Source organism: Zeus faber (genome assembly GCF_960531495.2).
Source record: "Zeus faber genome assembly, chromosome: 5".
Lineage (NCBI taxonomy): Eukaryota > Metazoa > Chordata > Actinopteri > Zeiformes > Zeidae > Zeus > Zeus faber.
This window is the reverse complement of record NC_137192.1, coordinates 16,908,665-16,931,322: the sequence shown is the minus strand read 5'-3', so window position 1 is coordinate 16,931,322 and position 22,658 is coordinate 16,908,665. Positions and strand designations below refer to the sequence as shown.

The window sequence follows — 22,658 nt, the reverse complement described above, 5'->3', positions numbered from 1 at the left end:
TTCAACTGAAGAGCCACATATTCAAAAGCAGCTAAATTTCCATACGATATCTGCTTTCCTTTGAGGGAATCATTAAACAGAATGGCAACTCCACCTCCTTTCTTATGCACTCTAGCTTCAGTCATTCAACTCAAGTTGGGCGGGGTTGACCCGATAAGTACAGCTGCATTGTTATCTTGGTCTAAACAAGCTTCAGTTAAACAAATCAAATCAAGGTTGTGCTGGAAAATAACATCATTAATTAAAAATGTCTCTCCTGCCAAAGACTTTGCGTTTAATAAAGCTAGTTTTTGTGTGTCAAAAGCATTAACTGCCCGATTTTTTTGGACAGGCTGCTGGCTGACGAGGAACAGATGCTAAATTTGTTAAATTTGCTAAGTGGGTTGGGTGCAGATTCACCATTCTTTTTTTAATTACTTATCAAGACAGGAATAGAGGAAGCTACCTTCACACAGGGCAGCTGGAAAGAGTCATGAGCACCGTGAGCCTTGCAGCCTGGACCCCACGGGTGTCAGATAGATAGACAGGCAGACAGACAGACAGATGGACATAGACAGATAGATAGATAGATAGATAGATAGATAGATAGATAGATAGATAGATAGATAGATAGATAGATAGATAGATAGATAGATAGATAGATAGATAGATAGATAGATAGATAGATAGATAGATAGATAGATACATAGATAGATAGATAGATAGATACATAGATAGATAGATAGATAGATAGATAATTTCCATATGATTCACTCCTCCACGTGCTAGACTGTCAGTGAGGGAACTGGTTGGGTGGAGCAGGAACTGGTTTGGTGAGCTGAACGCATGTGTAATACCACAACTTGACAAAGGGCTGAACACGCCATCCCCCTTCTCTTCTTTCTAGCCATCGCACTCTGGATTTTGAAATCCTCCGACATGATTAATCCCTTTCACAAGCCCTGGAGAAGTTTCACTCTTATGTACCCGGGCACTACTGTGATGATGCTAAAATAGGAAGATTTGACACTAAGCTTTATAGAACCTGACAATTTTTCTTTTTGTATAAAGGCATGAAAGGATCTCTCAGACAACTGTATAAATAATAATAACATTTTAATCACATGGCCAAATGGTGGGGATTTTTGGGGTTTTTTTTTGTTTTCTCTCAGGGAATAGAGCAGACACATCATGTGCCTTAATCGTGTTTGTTAGTACATGTCATCATGGCCTTTCCTATACTTCACTTATTACTGTTCTGAGGAGAATTTTGTTTCCGTTAAGATCAGCTGGTTGCGTTGGACTAGTCCGTTTTTATATCCAGGAATGAGTTTCCATGTAAGCTTTAATCCTTATAGTCTCTAACCTTTCGGAAATGGATGAATGCTGTCCTAATGTGGCCACGTACAAGAGAGAGAAAGACCTCCGCGTTAGATAAATGCACATATTAAACTGGTAATCCGTGCTATTCGATTTGTTTTCCGGAAACGGACGATATGGATGAATTCTCTTAAAAAAAAAAAAAAAAGAACAGCACCCTCATCTGAGGAAATACCTTCAAGTGGCCATAAAAACAACAGCAACCAATCCATCAGAAGAAGGCAAACTTTAAAGAAAAGAAAGTGGCCGTCTTAGAGCAAAGAGGAGGGTAAACAAGGGTGTTGGAAAAGGTTTTAAGTTGGAATTCAGGGATTTGTATTGTGATGCACCCAACACAGACAATATTATGGATTTTCACTTTAACTATCAACAACAAATTGACATTAACGGGTTTAACGGATGATTGGTCGGCGTCACTCTTTGTTACAGTAACGGACTGAGCTGCTTCTTTTACAGGAATAATGAAAACATCTGATTGGAATTAGTCATACGTGTGGTCTTGCTGAAGAACTGCCATAAGTCGGATTTTTCACATGCAGGAGGATTTGGAAAATACTCATTAATTTTCTGGAAGTGTAGAGTTAAGCATTCTTTTAGGAGCAGGTCAGATTTTGGCTCGCTGTGTTTACTCAGGGCCACGGCCAGATATCAGGGAACTGCATTTAATAACACGTGGGCTGCGGCCAAGATCAACTCCCGCCTCGTTGAGGAGGGTAGTGGGTATCATTTTGAGTGGGCCTGATGTTGATTTTAGTGTAGAAAAAAGAATGCAAGAATTTGTCAGTGAAGTTCTGGGGGATTCCCTGGGGGGTTTGGGCAGGAGGAGGGGAGGTCCAAACAGGAGGCGGGAGAAAATGTCTTCTTTGACCTGATGCCATTAATATTGTTCATGAAAACAAAGGGAATGTTTGGAAAATGGAATCGTGGGGCGTGCAGGTGAAGCCGTTTTATCATGTTGGTCAATTGTGTTAAATTAAAAGTAGGATTCTTCACAAGAGAGAAAGAGAAGTTCAATTCAGAGCCAATGGTGAAATGTGAAACATTAACAAGCTGTTTCACTTCATCGTGTGTTTAATATGTATTTATTATTATTATTATTGTAATAATAATAATTATTATTATTATTGTTATTATTAATAATAATAATAATAATAATAATAATAATAATAATAATAATAATAATAATAATAATAATAATAATAATAATAATAATTGCTAGTAACTTTTATAAATATATTTTAATGGTTTCCAACTGGATTTTTTTTTGTGAACTTTTCAGTCACACATTCAATTCAAAGCTCTAACATATGAGCAACACGTTGCACTTTGCAATTCAAAGAAATAACACAAATACAATACCTCCCTCTACAGGTTTGACACATTTTCTCAGTGACACATGAGTTTACAGTACGTCACTAGTGCGTATAGTGCACCACATGCATGGCCACACATGTATAAGGATAAGGTTCTCGATTCGAAGGAAAAAAGTGAATGAATTAATTAATACATTTTTAAAAATACCCAAAAGCAGGGTTCTGCAGCGTCAGTTCTGATAACCAGCCTCACAGGGTTAAGGTTGCTCAGGGCGACTGTATGGTCGTTCATTTGTTGGGAAGGGATAATATTGGACTTGCTGACAATCCGCCGTCACTGATCATTAATTTATTCGGAGGAATAGCAGCATTTTAAGGCGTGTTATATTGTTCCAGCTGGACGGTGGGACACAATGAGGCCAGTAACAATACCGTGGCTGACAGGACCGTGAGGGAGGGAAGCGCCGAGGCCCTGCTACCGTTTCGTCATCCCCAAACCGGTCAGGGCCTAAAGTTCCACTCTGTCATTTTTTGCAGCCTTTGTAATATTGATGGGTAAGTATGTAAGTCTCAGGAGGAAGCAAGTTCAATTCTATGCCTTTTCATCTTTATATAGAAGTTTTATTTTTGCTCCCGTGACCCTCATGAGGGGACGCTGATGTAAGTGCAATCTTGACTCCTCAAACGTTTATCTGGGAGCGTCCTGGCTCAGGGGGATTATTGACTGATTAGAAGTAACATTTGGGTCTAGATGGATTGTCTCCTCTTCTTGTGTAGAATTCCATGACTGTACCTTTGTACCTCCCTCTGAGACGGCTTGTGAAATGAATTCCATCTATAAACAAGGTTTTGTTTTGTTTTTTTTCCTGGAGAGGTTGTGCCTTAGTGCTTCCATAATGCTCATTAGTCCTTGTTGAAAGCTTGAACCTGACACATTTGCCTTAAAAGCTAAATCACCAATGTTACCGACAGTCTTCTTCCATCGACTGCTCCCATTAGGGGTCGCCACAGCGGATCATCCGCCTCCAATACCTTCTGTTCTGCGCATCTTCCTCCCTTACACCAACCGCCTGCATGTCCTCCCTCACCACATCCATAAACCCTCTCTTTGGCCTTCCTCTTTTCCTCTTTTCCTCTTGCCTGGCAGCTCCATCCTCAGCATCCTTCTCCCAATGCAACTCTCATCTCTCCTACACACGTGTCCAAACCATCTCAATCTCGCCTCTCTCACTTTTTCACTGTCCCTCTAATGTACTCATTCTTAATGCTGTCCATCCTTGTCACTCCCAATGAAAATCTCAACATCCTCAACTCTGCCACCTCCAGGTCAGCCATCTGCCTTTTGTCAGTGCCACCGCCTCTAAACCGTACAAAATGGCTGGTCTCACTACCGTCCTGTAGACCTTCCCCTTCACACTTGCTGGAACCCTTCTGTCACAGATCACTCCGGACACACTCTTCTCCACCCACTCCACCCTGCTTGTACTCTCTTTTTCACCTCTCTCCCGAACTCTCCACTGCTTTGGATGGTCGACCCCAAGTACTCGAACTCATCCGCCATGTCCACCTCCTCTCCTTGCATTCTCATGACCAATGATCAATGTCACCCACAGTATTTATGGTTATTTCGTCCATCAAATTTTCAAGCAGGCCAAAGGAATATTATCATGACATTATGTCTCCTTGTTTGCCACTCTTAATTATACTGGGATTTTAAATGGTGACCTACATTTTTTTTTTAATCTACTGCAACTCAGGGTAATTTTCCCTGGTCAGCTGGATAAAATGTAAAACTTCATGTTATGGGAAAATTTTGCCAGCGGTATTCTGGAAGGTAAGAGTGCCAATATTCATGAAATATATTTTGCCATGTTCAAAGTGTTGTATGGATCATGTTGGGAGATGCGCTGTGTGAAAGAGATGTGTGACGTGTCAGTTAACCAAGACCAACTCAATATTTCGGGTCAAGTTGTTCAGTCTTTCACTTCTATTTGTTCCGTATGTGGATCGATGAAATTTGGACGAAATTTAAACCAGGAGATCATTTCAACATAGCAGTTTAAACTGCACTTGCAACACTTTATGGATTGCTTATTTGGTGGAGGTCGGCGCTCACTATCCGGTTTCACTTGTCTGGAAATTTTCATTTGTGTTGATAGGATTTCTACTCTGTGGGGTGAGTACTGGAGGTAAGCTATGGTAAAGTTTCATTTAGGAGGATTTAGATGTATATTTAATACAACACAGAAAATGTATCCTATCATATAATTATAGAACCCAGAATCGCGATTGTGGCGCCGCCATTGGCGGCCGCCTCTACGCGAGCGCCGCGTGTCGATTACGCACATCTGAGTATTTTTCGAGCTTATAGACCTTGTGCGTAATCACCGGGCGTCATGACATTTCACTGCATATATGTACGACCGCATGTGTATGCATGTGACAAATAACCTCCTGAACTTGAACTTGAACTTGCATCTACAGCGCGCACCACCTGCAGAAGTGCTGGCTAAAAAGAGCAAAGGGTGCGTTTTCGGAGGTGACCGCCAGGTGGCAGCAATGCGGAAATCCTACCGTTCCCTCCCAGAGCCGGACATGCGCAGAAAGGCATTGTGACGTTGGGTTTGTTTTGATGTTTGAAGCTGAGCGGGACGTGAGATCCACGGTCACAAAAGCCCGGCGCTTCTCCCGTGGGTTCCCCGAGGTTCCTCCTTCCCCTTCTTCGAGGTTTCTCATTATTAGTCGCTAAATATTGTGTTTATTAATGTTTATCGTGGTAGCTGCTCGTGCGGTCTGCTTCCACACGGAGGCTAACCACCAGATTAGCACGCACTGCTACGCTACGGCGTTGAAAACCGTTTTGGATTTGCCGTAGAAGTGGTACCTGTAAGATTGTTTTGTTCAAAAAAAAGCCACATTTGATGTTTATTATATAGTCATTTATCTGGCACTTTATACGGGGCAGTGAAAACAAAAAAGAACAGCAGCCTCAGAACGAAAAAAAGATCCGCACCGCCTCAAGTTACAAAGAAAACAAAAACAAACCAATTGTTTTCAGAAGAAGGCAGACAAAAGCAGATTCACTATTGATTTCTTGGACTTTAGTGTAATCCGCTCAACACTCTTATGAATTACCACATCAAAAATGTTATCAGAACATGTTACCCCCCCCAACCCCAATAATGCTCTGTAGTCCCCCTGTTAAATGTTGTCGTTAGACGTTTTATGGTATGGAGTGGCATGTGTTCAACTGCGCTAGTTCTCCCAATGCGGTCTCTAACCTTTATTGGTCATTGACGGATGGTGATAGCCACAAGAGTGTTTTATTTTTACTGTGGTGTAATTATGTGTAATTAATGCTGCCTACGCCCAATTGCCACCCACGGCCATAATCGCCATACAGAAGCCCCTGGCAGGCGTAATTGCCATGAAAAATGCCTTTGGTGTTTACTGATTCACTCTTTGCAGTTGAAGGATCCCTACCATGCCGTTCAAATCGAAGGATCGGCGCAGTTCCCTTACCATCTCACCAGTTCTTTTCATGAGCGTGAATGGTGAGCCTATGAACTTCTTCCTGTGTCCGGGCCCCGACAAGGTGCAACTCCTGCCGCACATCAAGGCAGGGGGAGGCTTGGTGTGCAAGGCCCAGCAGCCAGGGGCCATCCTGCTCATTGACCCAGAGGAGATGGGCTGTTGTACGGAGAGTACTGCTCACTGGTAGGTGTAGGCATCCATTTAGTATTTGGTATAGTAGTATCCCTTAAGAGAAAATTATTTTTCAATAGGAGAATAACACGTGTCTCTCTTCTTAAAGTCTACATCATAAACCATAAGTTTATGAAAACCCTTTTGAGGCATCTCATATGGTCTTAATATTTTGTTATTAATATCTGGTTCTGCCAAAAGGTGTGTTGTTTACCTGAACTGAATACAATTATTACTGTTGTTGTTGATCACACTTCTATGAATCTAAACCATTAGTGTGTATGAAAATACACAAAATACAAAATTTTGTGGCTTGTAATATTAGCTCATTATGTTATTTTCTGAAATCTTAGATGCAATAATAATGTCAAATCAATTCTAACTGCATAAGAGTAATTAATTTTTTGGTAATGTTTTTTATGTAATTATTAATATTTTACTGCATTTTTCTGTCTTGTCATTCCCTTTTGCCTTCTGTATTAATGGTACATGCTGCCTCTCTGCCCAGGTACGTGTCTACACAATACGTTCGGGACTGTGTAAAGAAGAATGTACAGCTGGATGTGGAAGACTACAGGCTAAAGCCTGAACATGTCAAAATGTCCTCTGGCAACCAGAATGTAACCAAGAAGGACTCTGCGAGAATGTCTGGAGGTAACCTTTGACACTTTGCACTTAAAACAACAACCTTTTGGTGAGATATTCAAATATTGATGGGAAGGAAGGAGTATTATTTGTGTACTGTCATGTATTAAATATTTTATTCTCAAAGACTGAGGCATGTTTTCTGAAAGTATTAGTTTAAAACTTTAAATGTGCCTGTCAACCATTTATCCTCAAAAGATTTCTGTGTAACTGCATACATACTATGTATTTACACGTTTGTTTGTTTTTTCGAAAAACCCAAAGGAAGAACAGCATACACGACTGGGGAGGATGCAGCCATTGTGAGCTATGTTGCCAAGCACAAGAAGGATATCAAGGGAAATGTGTTGTGGAAGGAAATGGAAAAAAAGAATGTAACTCGTCATAGCTGGCAGTCGATGAAGTACCGTTACGTAAAGAAATTGTCTCACACACCAGTGGCAGAAGAGGAGGAAAAGGGGAAGAAGGGTGGCGATATGGTAAATAATCTCTGGGGAGCGTTGTCCTCTCATCTTCAAGTTTCAAGATGTTTATTGTCACTCTAGTTGTACAAGTACACTTGTGTGAAATTCTTAGGCTGGGAGGCTCCGATGCATAAGGACTGAGGAAAAAAGCTGTTTCTCAGTCTGCTGGTTTATGTTTTGAGAGAGCTGTATCTCCTCTTTGAGGGCAGCACAGCGGAGCGCCGATCACAGGCGCCCGATGCGCGTCGATCGCAGGAATCTGCTACCTCGACGCCCACCCACGTTTAGGGAATTGTCCCGAGCTGCGTCACACCGTCTCCCAGTTGCTTTCAGTTTCTCCTCCATACAACGGTGCAACGTGTGCGCCGACTGGTTCACAGCTCCCGTGCGTTTTCTTTATTTTAGATTGATTTATTTCCATTTGTTTCGTACATGTATGAAACAACATTTTAAACACAACTGAGTGAAGGGACATTAATTTAGTTGATACAATTTCTTAATTTAAAATAAGTGCAATGCAGATACAATGCAGACAACATAAGTATTAAATAAATGTTAATTTAAGAGTAGCAATTTTGTCTCTCATATGTTATTATTATTCAATTGTATTTTATCAGATGAAAAAATAAACAACAACATGACATAGACATTATATATATATATATATATATATATATATATATATATATATATATATATATATATATATATATATATATATATATATATATATATATCTCGGCCATCGTCCACCCCACTCTCTAAATATCGCCATCGACATCAGCCATTAAAAAAAGCTATATCGGTCAACCACGACCTTTGACCCCTTTCTGCTCTCTTCTAGGAAGAAGAAAACCAGGAGACATATATTCAAAATGTTACCCCAGAAAGCAATGCACCTCATCCCGAGACGCCATCATGTTCAGACAACACTACAGCATCAGACATATCACAGGTAGGTACCAGCAGTCTGCTGTGTCCAAACAAGTATTCTAGAGCAGTGATGCACATTCTATGATTTTAGTGTGTATACAATTTATATGAACGTACTATAGTATTGGGTAGATTTCTTTTTTGTTAATTTTTGTTTTTACTACTGGGCTTTTTCAAATTAGCTATTTGTCAAGCCTTTATTACTAAATACAAATTTGCACAGAGAAATAAATCTCAAGATTTGGACAGTTGGCAGATCCAAATTTATTTTACTTGAGAAGGATTCCATTGATGTGAGGATCATTTCCTTGTCATATGAGGCACAGCAGTGCAATTGATTTCCTTCCTTCCATCTATCTTCGAAATAACCTAATTTAATTTTATATTTAGTGTGTTTCGCAGCACTCTTGCACAGGCCATTGCACTACCTTGGTAAAAATTTTATTACAATATAGCTATTGCATGTTATATCTCCACTGATGTCCAACAAGTTTCACCCATTACCCATTTTCTACCATTGACTCGTAGAACATAGATTAGATATGTTAATTGGTAGCTGATTAAGCAAAAATAAATGGATGTCCCTACAGACAGATGCCCGGCCCTTACCAACTGAGAGTTCACCAGTGGAAGATGTCGATCCACAAACCACCAACCGCCCAGGACCAGAGGTTTTTCCAGAAGTTTCCCCAGTTTTGCCTGAATCTCAACCAAATACCCCCTCTCCACAGACAGTGGAGAATAAGACAAAGGAAAATGCTAAGCCAACGGACTCTTCTCATTCAGCCTCACCTCGGGGCCGATCAGTCCGCAGGAAGCTTGAAGACTCGCTCTCAGTCCTGCAACCCAGGAAAAAGACCAGATCTTCACCTTCTCCGTCCCAGCAGAAAGCCTCATCATCACCGGTGAAGCAGCCTCATCCGGAAAAAACTACAGAGGAGCCTCCGTCTCCCAAGGAGGATGGAGGAGAAAGAGCGGTGGTAATGATGGAGAATGTGCAAGAGGAGGCTGTAGAAGCTTCAACCTCAGGTAAACTTCCACCCTGAATTAATACCTAAAATTCCCACGGTACCACAATTAATGTCCTTATCGTATTGTACCGCTTGCATAGTCATATGGTACAGGTTGTGTACATTTAAAGTCCCATATTAAAGTATTACATCCAACTGCGGTTTCATCAACAAACCATTCCCCTGGACCAAGAAATTGAACCTGCTGCGGAACTTGGTATTAAAATGAACAGTCCTTCATATATGAAGTCAATAACTTTGTAAACCGGAAGTTATTTCTCTTTAATAAAAAATAAACAGGTTTAACACTAATATCTGGTAATATCTGGCGCAGGAGGTATCGGGTCGTCCAGTAATCAGAGGGTTCCTGGTTCGATCCCCTGTTCCTCCTGGCAGCACGTCAAAGTGTCCTTGAGCAAGACTGAACCCTGAAGTGCTCTCGATGAGCTGGTGTGCATCTTGCATGGTTGTATGAATGTATGTGAGAATGTGAGGCGTGTATTTTAAGGTGCTCTGAGTGGTCCCAAGACTGGAAAGGCGCTATATAAGATGCAGTCCATTTACCATGAGTCCTAAAAAGCCAACAGAGGAGTACACAAGTGGAAACATAATTTTATCTCTTGAGTACTGCACTAAATACAGACAAAGCTAGAGCTGCAAAGTATTCTGTTAAACACAGGCCAAGATGAGATGGGATGGGGAAAAAACTGAAAGTCTGTTGAGGTTTTACACCAGCAGATGGAGCCTGACTGATCTGACAAACTTCAGAAGTCCAGGGATAGGGAAGGCAGGGTTATATCAGAGAAAGCCAGTCAGATAAACTGCAAAATACAAGCACAGATGACACAAACACCCAACTGTTATTAAACGAATCATGTCAGAGTGTTGTGTTAAATTGATGACAATGCAATGTCATTGGAAGACAATCAATTATAATAGTTTTTTTTCGAGCCCTAGCTACTGCATGAAAATTATTTCGTTGCATGATTATCTGCTGCTGAAATAGTGCTGAACTTGTTTCATTTCAGGTGAAGGTGATCACAGAGTGACCCAGAAAGAGGCAGAAAAACAGGGAATGATAAAGGAAAAGAGGAAGTTGGGGAACCTGGAGATGGCAATCAAAGAATTTGAAATGACAGAAAGTGATAATGGGGTAGGAATGTTGTCTGATATACTGTGAAAAAAAAATATGAAATGAGAGAATTTGAAGTGTAAACAGCATCATTAAACATTTTATTTTAACGTTTTGCCCATAGCGATGTATACCAAGGAAATTAATTCATGTAATTATTTTAATTCTAAGGCTCCAGACGCTTCAGACACGGAAGAAACTGCAGCAGAGCAACCTGCCCAAACATCGGCGGCAGCTGCCAGCACCTCGGCTGCTGCTCCCCCATCCAGGCCCCACCTCTTCATCTTTGAGGGCGAGTCCCAGGAAGAAGATTCTCAGATCACGGAATGTGACGATGAAGTGGCCCCCACTGACCCCCAGCCAATCGACGGAGACGCCGCTGTGTCGCTGACTCAGGTGCAGCTGGAGGAGGACAAGCAGCGAATCAGAGCGCTCATTCAGCAGACAAACAAGGTGAACGTCACAGAAACGTACCATGCTTACTCCTGACTTCATTTAATCTACAAGGAAAGGGATGATTGACAAACTTGCTTGCTCCGGGCCTTATGACGATAAAGGGCCCTAAATGAACCTATTGTGGAGATTGTAATAATTATTTGAGGGTTATTTGAGAATGGGTCGGAGTAGTTGAAGAGAAATAATGCTTGAAAAATATTGTCTGAGGAGTGATGTGATCCTTCAATGTCTCTGTTTAAATTCATGACCCAAAACTGAAATTGAGTTTGATATTCTCTTTTTTGTTATTATTATTATTATTTTTTTATTAATCCCATTTTGCTGGATTGCTTTTTTCCTTATGATCGTCCCCTCTTCAGGACTTGGTGAGTGTGACCATGGCTCTGTTGAAAAGCAGCGGGGACTTCTCGGTGGCTCGGAGCCTCCTCCTGGATCCCTACTCCGTCTCGGGTCCGTTCTGGAGCCGCAAAGACGATGTCCTTCTCCGGTTCGACGACGCCTTCGTACGGAAACAACTTCAGGAGAAATACGGTGAGGAGGGTGTGGCCAAGAGATTAGCTTTCCTTGAGGGTGACTGATGGAATCAAAATAAATGAAGGATAGAAAACAGAATTCATATAATGAGGGTCATATGGAGCTGAATTGTAATCTATGGTATTGCAGCCGTGCTTAAAGGAATCGTGCAGCATGACGGGATTGAGAGTGCAGCTGTGGGTTAGGGTGTTAGTTATCTTATTCGCAGGAATTCTAACTGCATTTCCAAATACTCACGGCTTTTTCAGCACATCTGTGATTTTAAATTTTTTCATGTCATTATAATTCCGCGGTTGATTCTGACTTTGTAGTATACTGTCAGAAAATATTAAATTTTATTGATTTTAATGAGATGTTGCAAAAGTGTCCTCCAAAATGGTTGTAAAATATGTATATAAACAATGTCATATGGATGCTTTTAATTAGAAAAATTAACAAATTTCACAACTTTAATTTATGCTGTTGTTTTTTTGCTATAAAGCAGGAACTACAACAACTAAATTATTCTTATAAATATAAGTCTTGTTGACCTCCATTGAAGTAAGTTAATATGAAAGATTTTTTTACACTTTACTGGTTGTACTGCTTTACAATAAAGACAAGGCTGTTTTATGCTGCAGTGTTTTGCTGGACTGTCAAACTGTGCCTCACAAGAAAGCCAATAATTTAAAATAAATTCCAAACTTTATATGCAGTTTTTTATTCCCGGCGAATAAAGAGTCGTACAGTTATGTGTTTTAAAATCAGTTTGATTTTTCATTTCAACTGAAACTCTTATTTCTCTAGATAGATGGTCATTTTGGCTTACAGTTGTTTGCTCGTTCATTTTCCACTTGTTTTCACTTTTGAGTGTATCTTTAAATTGCGTGGCCAATTAAGACTTTCTGAAAACTGATCTCACTGAAAAAGGAAATGTACAATGAAACCTCAAATAAAATGTCCCTTTAAATGGAATATATGATTAATCTAACTAATTACATTACATCGTTTGAATTTGTCAACAGCAAGCCATGAAATGCATTGATAAAGTTAACTGGACCACCAAAGAGTCTGAAGATGGGTTTTGATGGAACAGATCCAACCATTGTTTGCTTTCATGTAGTTGTTTAGAATACAAAGAGAATAATCACAGTTTTTATATTTTCAGTTAATTTACTGTAAGTGAGAGGATGATGGATTTCTATTTTATAAAAAGATGCAAACAAGCTTTGGTTTTATTCAATCCACCATTTTATTTCATTGTACCCAAATACATTCATTAATTTTAAACAAAAATCATTTGACCCAGATGAATAAAAAATAAAATGAAGAAAAGGTTTGCACACTAAACAATGACTGATGTGAAGCTGAAATGAAAAGACAAAGGCAAATTAATCATTTGAGACGGAATGTTCAGGAGACTTCCCGCAATGAAGATAGGACGTATTCAGTAGATTTTACCCAAATATGGCAACATTCGGAGCTGTTGCCGCAGATTTATCATAAACAAAAAGTAATAGTCCACACCAGGAAATTCCAGGAACAGCAAACAGATGCTGCAGACACCCTATCGACAGCAGTTCCTGCAACCATATAATCCAAACACTATATTATTATAAACCAGTCTTACAAAAACCCCATTAGTATGAAACGTTCACATCCATCTGGATCATGTTTGCATAACTGGAGCCCACTGAGTTCATATCATATACATAGAGTATATAATATGGTATTAACTCAGTAGGTTCCTACAAATTCCTCTACATTCAACAAAGCAGGCTGTCTGCAGGTATCAGAGCGTTAATTTATTATTAGACGTCAGAATGAGATTCGGACAGTGTCAGATTCAGTGGTAGGCTTAGGGTTTTAGAACATTAGAAATGTTGAATTTTAGTCATTTTGGGCGAAATTACAGAAATATATGGATATTGACTTTTAAGGCCTGATATTTGTAAAAGTGAATTTAAGACATTGAAAGACTTGCAGAGTGTGTAATGATGAAGGTTTTGACCTGTAGGTTGCCAGAATTATTGGTTTCAATGTACATTCCATGTCAATGAATCGGGGAAAACAAACATGTTTATTCTACTTATGTAGTGGCCATGGGGAAACACTGTAATCAAGAATAAGATTGATATAAATTCGTTTTTATATGCCATGTAGTTATACCATTTAGATGTGTGGTTCAGTCAGTCAGAATGGGGTGGCTTACAATCTCACAAGGTAACAGAGTAAACATTGTATTCTCCTGTTAAGACTATTTACTAGAGGCTACAGTTATACAATCGGTACTTTTGGTTGTATTATGTAGGTCTTCCGGACTTAACGAATAACAGTTGTAATAAAAGAATGGGTCCCTGCTTCTTGTCAGGCTGGTTTTACAATGATGTTAGAGTGATATTCTTCTGTGAATAAGGCTGTCTCCCATTGTTGCCTAATAAAATGGCTTCTATTTGAGGGATCTGAACATGGATGACAAAACACTAAAACAACCTAATATTAGGTTGGTAGGTAACTACTATTCCTGAAAAACAATGGAACATTGAATAATATACGGGAGAACCCATACAATTTGGATTAGATAAAATAACTTTTCTAAAAGCATAAACATTTTCAAACAATAGTTGAATAGAGCAGACATTTTGATAAAAGAAAAATAGCAGAGTACAGTCTGTATTGCAGCTATGTTGTACAACATATATAGAACAAGATATAGAAAAGCAAAAAACCTGTTGCTACGCTTTCAAAAAATGCTGAAATGACAGGTGTGAAAATTGACATTCTGCATCATTAATATTAAGCAGCACTTTTCCTTGTTTCAGTAAACCTTACAATGGACCCCATCCACAAAACATCCATATGATCAGATTTGGTTGAGAAATGTAGTTTATGGAAGTTTCCACAAACATCGTTGTATTCTCTCTCTTTTTTTTTTTTTTTTCTTATCTATATTTGTTCTTTGGTACAATCAACATGTGTGTTTTAAAACATGAAAGGCATCACACGTTTGTGTCATCTACTCAGAATGCCTTCTTTATGCTAATTCAATAACAGTGTTAACTGAGACCCAAACCTCATTATTATATAGCCGATTAACAACAGAATGTTGCAGCACAGTTGTAGACCATATTAATATATCAATATTAGATATCAATACCATATTAACATGGCTGGTTCAAAGATGTTAATGATAAAATACAGTATAATGGACCCAAGAGTGCACTGGCAAACCCTTTCTTTTATTGGTGTACTTTGGCGAATGACGCCATGGGGGGAGGGCACATCTGGGCATTGTGCAGATATGTTCCACTCAAGTTTGTCTTGTGTATTTTTTATTTATTTATTTATTTTTGTGCTTTTATTTTTTCACAACCCATAAGTCTGCCTTTTATAGTGTTTACAGGGTGTCTACCTGCGCAAGTCCACAGGAACAGGCACGCTTCCAAGCCGATCCTGTTTTGGAATGATTGGCATTTGTGATTTGGAACACCTGGGTCGCAAACCAAGTTCTTCTAAAAAAAACAAAAGAAGGATTTACGTTTAGTGAATGAGGCCCAATATCATAACACAAACACACAGTATGAGTAAGACTACCACTTGCTTTCCCATGCGTTCATTCTCTTGCACACATACAATAAAAGCACTCAACAATGAAAGGTGAGAAAACACAATCTGTTGCGTTTGGAGCGATATGAACAGAAGGATCACGTGCCTGCAGCCCTCACTTTACAATAAACTGGAGCTCTTGGAGCAATCAAAGCCAGATAAGCATCTTTCCAGGAACAGTGACCCATTCTGGACAATAATATTAAAAGCCTAAACAGCCTAGAATCGGTTATTAAAAAAAAAAAGGCAAATTAGATGAGCCAACAAGAAACTACATTGACACCAACGACAAAAATTGAACAGTTTGTGTAATTGAGAGCTGTGACTTTTTTCGTGGACTACACACTGTGTTAAACTGAGACGTTGAATGAGATCAGTAGGCCTCAAAAAAGGAAGCTTGGCAACAGTGGGTTCTTTGGTTTGAGACAATGAGAGCTTGATTTTAAGTTTTAAGATGTTTGTATTGTATCAGTTTGAAAATCATATGTGCATGTGTTCCTTCCTTATCATTGTAAACAAATTATCCAATGATCATGTCCGGGTGTTTTATTTAAAATACATTATAAATGGATGATTGATTATTTTCTAATCTGGCGTCACCCACTTTGCGTCGACAGTTTCTTCAGAATTGTAAGGTCCCCCCCCCCCTCGAAGATCTAGTCATTGAAGGGGCCACTGTTCCAGGAGGTTATTGAGTTTGTTAAAAAATATACCATGCCTCAGATTATTCTACGCTTGACACAAGGTACACATGTACAAAACACCTGCTTTGCTGAAAAGGCCTAAAGTATATGGTCAAGAGAAAGGAAGGAGGGTGAAAGCCAGTCCAAAAAGTAAGGCCAGCTAAATTGCATAGAACTTGAATAGTGCATTGATGCGGCAGAAGGCTCCTTTCCTGTCGGGTGTCAGAAACTTGGAGAATTCCCACAGTAAACAACATACCTCAAAACTGATTTTCCTACATTTTCTCCTCCTTTTTGGCAGAGCAAATTTAAATTCCCACCTGTGTAATTGGCATTGGAAGTAATCACGCGAAACCTATAGAGCTTATGTGTAGAAACGCAAAATGAGATACAGGTTAATGCACAAACAGCTAATTATGTATATGACACCATTTGAGAAATTGAGTTATCTATGCAAATCCTATTAAAAAATGACGTGTGGTGTTGCGAGGGGAACCATTTCAACAGACATTTCTTTTGTAAAGTTGTGGAAAATACTGCCCCTGATTTTTCAAAATTTGTTTTTTTGGAGCGCTGAACACGTTTTAAGGAAACCAGCAAGGCATCAGTGAGGAGGAGATCACAGCTTGGACACGAAATCCACCGCCTTTGCTTTGGGAAGCAAACGGCAAAACATCTTCGCCTCTTTTTTTTTGTTGTTTAATGACAATTGAGATAAAGCACCAGTTCGGGACCTGATACAGTGGGCTGGACCACCAGGACTCCCATTGGTCAAACAGCCCCAGAGATGGGTTGGGCCAGCTCCATAGCAGAGTGGAGCTCTGTGAGCGTCTGTTGGTGTGACAACATTGTACCACCAGGAGGCGATGGGCTGGGAGCCTGGTTACTTGGCCATCAACTAACTGGACCTTCAGCCTCAACCTCTTTGTCCAAGATCTCGTCCTGGATCTCATCCGTGTTTCCTGAGTCACTGCTGGCCACAGAGCTGAATGAGGGCGAGCTCCTGCCGCCTTTTATCATCCTTCTGCACGTCTCCATCTGCACGTCCAGGCCTCTCTTCATGGAGCACATCTCCATGTACTCGTGCAGGTGTCGGTTCATGTCGCTTTTTGCGGTGGCCAGCTCCATCTGAAGGAAGGGGAACGGCAGGCAGGTTGGAATCAGGAACACGAGCGGGGTCGCGCGGGGTCGAGGCGGACGGAATGCGGCAAACAAATAATCTGTTTTGTCCCGGCAGGTTTTCAGAAATATGCAAGCGCAGTACACTTGTTTGGGCGCCGCTCCCATTTAATCACATACCTCAATCTGTCCAATGGTCTCCTGGTACTCTTGCTCCCTGGTCTTGAATAGCGACTCCGTCTCGTCTATGAGGCTGCCGAGGCTTCCGTCCTGAGAATCCTGGGAAAACGAAACCAAAACGAACAAAAGATGGTATTCATAACATGACCGTAGATGTAAACTATGTACCAGTTTGCGTGTGCGTCCAACTGTTTTTTTTTTTTTTTGTCAGATCAGGATTTTTTTTAAATCCTGTGACATGGTTGGTTATAAAATCCGTTAAATATGTGGAATTACAGGCCCAAGTTCACTGTGTGACTTTATCGCGTCAGAGCCACTTATGAGTGCAAACCAACGACACTCACAGGCCCGGACCGTTCCGTGTGGTTGTCGGCAGAAGTGCCGGCTGCGCAGGCTGTCGTCGCCATGGCGGAGGGCACGTTGTAGTTTGCGAAATCCTCCCACAGCAACAGGGTGTCCTCGTTCTCCTCCCACGTCAGGCTATCGCAGTCGTCGTCGATTTCAAACGTCTCCCGCCTGGCAACAAAGGAGTTATCGGAACAATGTCTGCGTGGGACAGAGAGACGGAGAGAGCACAACAGGTAGACGGAAGGACAGAAACGACGGGACACCAGAGCAAGACGACACCGGCGCGCTCCGGAGGAAGTGTGAGATGGAGGTCAGCGCAAAGACGGCAAGGTGAACAAGGGAAACGCTGGACAAGGAGTCCACGCCGTCGTAGGGGAAGCGTCGGTGACAGATATGAGACTTCACACGGTTCTGTTGAATTCCAGACATTTCAAGCGAGCTCGGGGCGTGCGTGTCTCCATTAAATGATGACGCACCCTGCTGAATAAGCATAGTTTCTGTTCACGGCGCACTGAATAAACACTAGATGGGGGTAAAGACGAATGCAGCGCTGCTCCATTGCCTCAACACTGCGGGAGACTTCTAGCGTGCGAGAACTGCATCGTCAGGTTCATTCAAAGGAGAGATTGCACTTGTTTGTTTTAGGGAGGGAGGCAGGGAACGGACGATGTGAGCGCTCTGGAGTCTCTCACTTGTCGGTGCTTGTTTCTATATCAGCACATACTATATCACCGTCTTCTCTTTGTAAACTCTACCTTGTGTATTATTTTTTTTTAAATATATAGACACACGCCATCTTTTTACATAGGAGCTGATGCTGAGACAGCCGCTCGTTCCCCTGGGGATTAGAGAAGCTCGCTCTCTCATCTTATATTGTCCGTCCCTCTGTGGGAAGCGACTTACAGCTGGTTGAGCATGCGTTTCATTTCGTCTGTGATGTTGAGCGCCCCGGGGACCTCTTCCTCCGAAGTGCTGGGATCTGCGTCCATCTCCGAGTTTTCCTCGTCCGACACCATCTTGCGCTCTTTCCTCCTGCAGCAGGCCATGGCGCCCTGGAAGAGACGCGCACGCGAGATATGAAGTCAGAAGCCCATGTGGCAGCTCTGAAGCCATCGGGTCTCTGTGGAGGGGATTCTTGGTTGGGCTTCAGGCAGCACTGTCAGTGCAATATGATAACCTTGTGCACAGCGCACAAAGTCACAGCATCAGCAGTTTGTGTGTGTGTGTGTGTGTGTGTGTGTGTGTGTGTGTGTGTGCGTGCGTGTGCGTGCGTGCGTGTGCGTGCGCGTGCGTGTGCGTGCGTGCGTGTGCGTGCGCGTGCGTGCGTGCGCGCAGTCTAGTATGCACGTGCAGGTATAAAGGCGCGTGTGTGGATTTCCTCGCGTCTATGATGGTAAAGAACTATGAATCATGACAATGCAGGTGTGACTGAAAGGCGGACTCAATGAATTCATGTAAGAAAAATCCCCAGTGGACAAGTCCAGCCTGCCGCGTGCCAACTTTCGCAAAAGAAAACCGTTTTGGTTTTTATGGGTGTCAGCATCCGCGAGGCGCACTGAAGTAGCAAGTGGAAACGCACCCTCTCTGGGAGCGACCGGGCTGGGCTAACGTTGAACATCTTGGACATGTCCTCCGAGTTGCGCTGCTGAGCCACGTCGCACAGTTTGGCTGTGATGTCGATCCGCCGGCAAATGTCCATGTCCACCCGCATGGCCTTCTCCTGAATCTTGGAGTCCAGGTCAGACATTTGCTGCAATGGAAAGGGTATGAGTGCCGTTTAATGTGGGTTTTATTTTAATGGTAGAATTGAACTTTATTTGCTATATTTATTTGCTTATAACACTTTTCTTTGTACCAATCAGCTGGTTTTGACCTAGATTGAGACAACATATCCATTACACATCTTCAGTCAGTTTACTGCTTAATGGTGAATTACAAAACCCACCCAATTTACCCCGCATCCACCTAAACACAGTGGTATGACTAATTTATTAAATAACCCCTTCGTCAACACAAACATGCAATAGTAGTCTGGTTAGGCATGTCAGGTTGAGTTCATCTGATCAACAGTTGCTTTGACTATGTGTTCATTTATACAGTCTATTCCCTACATTCAATCTACTGCTAGATAAACGTACCTTTCTCTGTTTTTCAAACACCAATGGGGTATAGGAAAAATGTGGAAAAACATACAGATGGCAACATGTAGATAAGCAGAGTAAACAACACAGGTTTTCAAATAAATGCTTTCTTTTTTTTTTTTTTAACCAAGGGAAGGCAGCTGCGGCACATCACAGCTGTACATCACACCGCAGCAGTTCAGCAGAAACAATACAGGGCTGTGCCGAGCAGGAAGTCCTGTTGATCTACCGCTTGTCTAGGAACCCTGCTATCCAAGCAGCCAGCTACTCATTGAATGCTCGTCTCAGAGCCTCTCCGGCCTTTGATGCATTTAATTTATTTTTTATCTTTTTTTTTTTTTATTCCGAATAGGGAACCGTGTGAGGCTGATCGGTTTTGGCCAACTCTTTTTAGTTTTGCGATACCCGTTTGACTTTTACGAGCACCGATTTCCATAGCCAGCATGCATTTCAGGGATGCGCAGGAAAACTGCATTTCAAAAGCTTTTTTTTCCCTCTCTTAAATCTTTACTTATACAGGGTCGGGCGGCTGAGCGTGCACGCTGCTTTACAGCGACGCCCCGTTTCACATTCACACTGTTTCACCACACACAACACAGATAAAAACTTTAAAAACATAACAATGTCAAATGTGGTTCAAATGGGGCAGGTTTAAAAACAACCACAGTGACCAACGGTATTTACAACCTCGAGAAAGACAATCTTAGATTCTTGCCAGTCTCAAAATGTACCTTCTTAGTGAACAGAGCTCTTTCCATTGGAACAAAAGCTTTTTTTTTTTTTTTTTTTTTTTGGAGCTCCACTTGGAGAGTTGGAGCTTGACAAACACATACTTACATCACTCATCAGGCTCTTAAAGACTACAAGTTCAGCTTTCAGTCTGTCCACCTTCTCCTTTAACTCATCCTGCACCTCCGAGGACTCCTGTGCGCTCTGAAAGGAGGTTCCAATGAATGTGTGTTACCAACCTTCACACCTGCAGCCATAAGTAGCATTTTGTAAACTAAACTCATTTAGTTTACACAATGTATGTACGGACCTAGAATAGAATTTCATGGACGTCAAAGGGGGATCTTGACAGTGTAGTGTGTTGGATAATAGCATGTCATGTTAAGTGGATGGAACTAGTCCAACGGTTAAAGCCCCTCAGGATCACTTGCCGTTCTATCTTGGAGAGCTATTAATTATTTCGTAAATTCGTAAAATTATTTATTTTGAGGTGAAATTACATTTCTTTCTGGGCTCTCTCTCTTTCCCAAAAGACAGCACAAAGCCTTCTGCCTCCGGGTGATAATAGAGGACTATCGCGATTGAAAATGATGATCGTCGAACGGGTTTTCTGCCTTCCGAATGCACAGGAACCTCCGCCCGCGTGCCGAAAGGTTCGCGCCGCCCGGGGTTTTTTTTTTGCTGACCCACAATCTTAAGACAAACGCAGAAGCTCTCACTGATCGATTTGTAAGAAAGGGAAAGGAGTGGGGGTGGGGGTTGAAGATGCAGCCGAGACTTAACACCTTCCGTGGATGTACGTAGGTGTGTCGGTTCAGCATAGAAACCGCACCACCATCTCACCTTGTGGCCCTGTGGCTGAGATGTCTCAACTGATATAAAATCCACTCCTGCCTTTGCACTCGACATTGATATGCAGGTAGGACGCTGCTGTCGTTTAAAGCTTCATATCTATCGAGGCCAACAGGCCCGTTTTGATTGGTTTGTAATGCTGTTTTGTTTCGGCTTTATCTGACCCACATCTTCTAAACCTCGTCTCTGGTCCAGATCCGTTGAGACTGTACATAGTCAGTAGGTCAGTGGATTAGATTAATTCTAAGCTGACTAAGCTATAAACAAAGGTTGTCTTACAGTAACTGAGGCAGGGTGTTTAGGTGTCATTCTCAGCGCCCGTGGATTTTCCTTTGACCTTCCATCTATCTGCTCTGTGCGTGCGTTTAAAATTCAACACTGGAACATCGCTGTGGATGCGAGAGGCTTTCAAAAGTACACCGAGTACTCCACGTCGTGTTGCTGCCACTGTACCTGCTGCAGCGACTCCACCGTGGACTCCAACTGCTCTCGTTTGGACAACTCTTCCTCCCATCTGTAAAAAAAAAAAAAAAAAAAAAAATGCATTTAGGAATTACTGCAGAGTTTGTCCCCAGGGAATCACCAGACGAGGTGGCTTCACTCGGTGGGCCGCCGGCTCTGGTTACACATTGTCCTTGACGGCGTGCGATCACGCCCTTGACAGGGTCCCACCCTGTTTCCACTGGTTTTATGTCCCTCCCCCTCCCCTTTGTGTCATTTTCTTTACCATCCCTCCGCTGCAATGAGGCAAATGACCGGAGACCAAACAGTGAGGAAAAAAAAAAGCTCATTGTTTACAGATGAACTTGACAACAGGGTGGACGACGCTTTAAAAATGCCTGCAAGGGTGTGGTCTGTGCTGCAGCCCCGTGTTCACTCCCTCATTAATTTCCCATGAAGTCCTGAGCACTGGAATCTCTCCTAAATCTCTTATTGCCACATTTCGCAGCAGATACGACCTTGGTAAAAAAAAACAACACACTGCTTCATGGGGTGGCATGTACAGTAGGAGGCATGTACAGTACCTGGGAAAAAGCATTACTATGAATCCACACCGATAAAACCTTCCCGTTTTTTCTGAAAAATCTGCCATATAATTTATTTGAACAAACATCCCCGAGAACATAATAAACAGCTTTTTGGGAAGGGCTGGTACAGCCTGAGGATATCACAGTCGAGCATTGATCAGAAGGCTTTTTTCTTTTCTTTTTTTTTTTGACTTTTCAAATCAATACTCAGTGCAGTGTTTGCTCAGGAGAAATTAGAGGTGAAATAATTAATAGAACAATCAGTTAATAAATTGACAAGAAAAATCGAATTATATTTTGGCAATCAAATAATAATAGATGTGATGTGTATTTATTTATATTTTTTGTGTATTTTATTCTCATTAGTTTAGGACTGTTGGGTAAACATATGAAGCAATTTCTGCTTGTGTACAAATGACTTTACCATAAAATGTACTATGAA

At 41.5% G+C, this 22,658-nt stretch overlaps 2 protein-coding genes across 5 annotated transcripts in view; one reads left to right on the top strand and one right to left on the bottom strand.

The window, feature by feature from the left end:
- Window positions 1-6,156: 6,156 nt before the first annotated feature.
- terf2ip (telomeric repeat binding factor 2, interacting protein) lies at window positions 6,157-12,773 on the top strand (the record flags this gene model as incomplete). The annotated part of the gene is made up of 8 exons (XM_080000833.1): window positions 6,157-6,389; window positions 6,886-7,031; window positions 7,287-7,501; window positions 8,331-8,441; window positions 9,010-9,448; window positions 10,458-10,582; window positions 10,733-11,014; window positions 11,377-12,773. 8 exons carry the CDS (start codon window positions 6,157-6,159, stop codon window positions 11,593-11,595), a joined length of 1,770 nt encoding a protein of 589 aa, XP_079856959.1. The 3' UTR covers window positions 11,596-12,773.
- Window positions 12,770-22,658, bottom strand: part of iffo2b (intermediate filament family orphan 2b) — a 24,254-nt gene continuing 14,365 nt past the window's right edge. The window contains exons 2-9 of one of the 4 annotated variants that reach the window (XR_013844166.1): window positions 21,642-21,702; window positions 20,445-20,540; window positions 19,046-19,216; window positions 18,370-18,518; window positions 17,463-17,664; window positions 17,119-17,217; window positions 16,554-16,947; window positions 12,770-15,042 (exon numbers count right to left, since the gene is read on the bottom strand). Coding sequence is in view for 3 of the 4 variants with exons in the window: in XM_080000830.1 (XP_079856956.1) it covers window positions 16,714-16,947; window positions 17,119-17,217; window positions 17,463-17,664; window positions 18,370-18,518; window positions 19,046-19,216; window positions 20,445-20,540; window positions 21,642-21,702 (1,012 nt within the window). In the remaining variant the exon portion in view is untranslated. Of the gene's footprint in view, window positions 16,948-17,118; window positions 17,218-17,462; window positions 17,665-18,369; window positions 18,519-19,045; window positions 19,217-20,444; window positions 20,541-21,641; window positions 21,703-22,658 lie in introns of all 4 variants that reach the window. The other 3 variants (XM_080000830.1, XM_080000831.1, XM_080000832.1) reach the window with 3 other exon arrangements.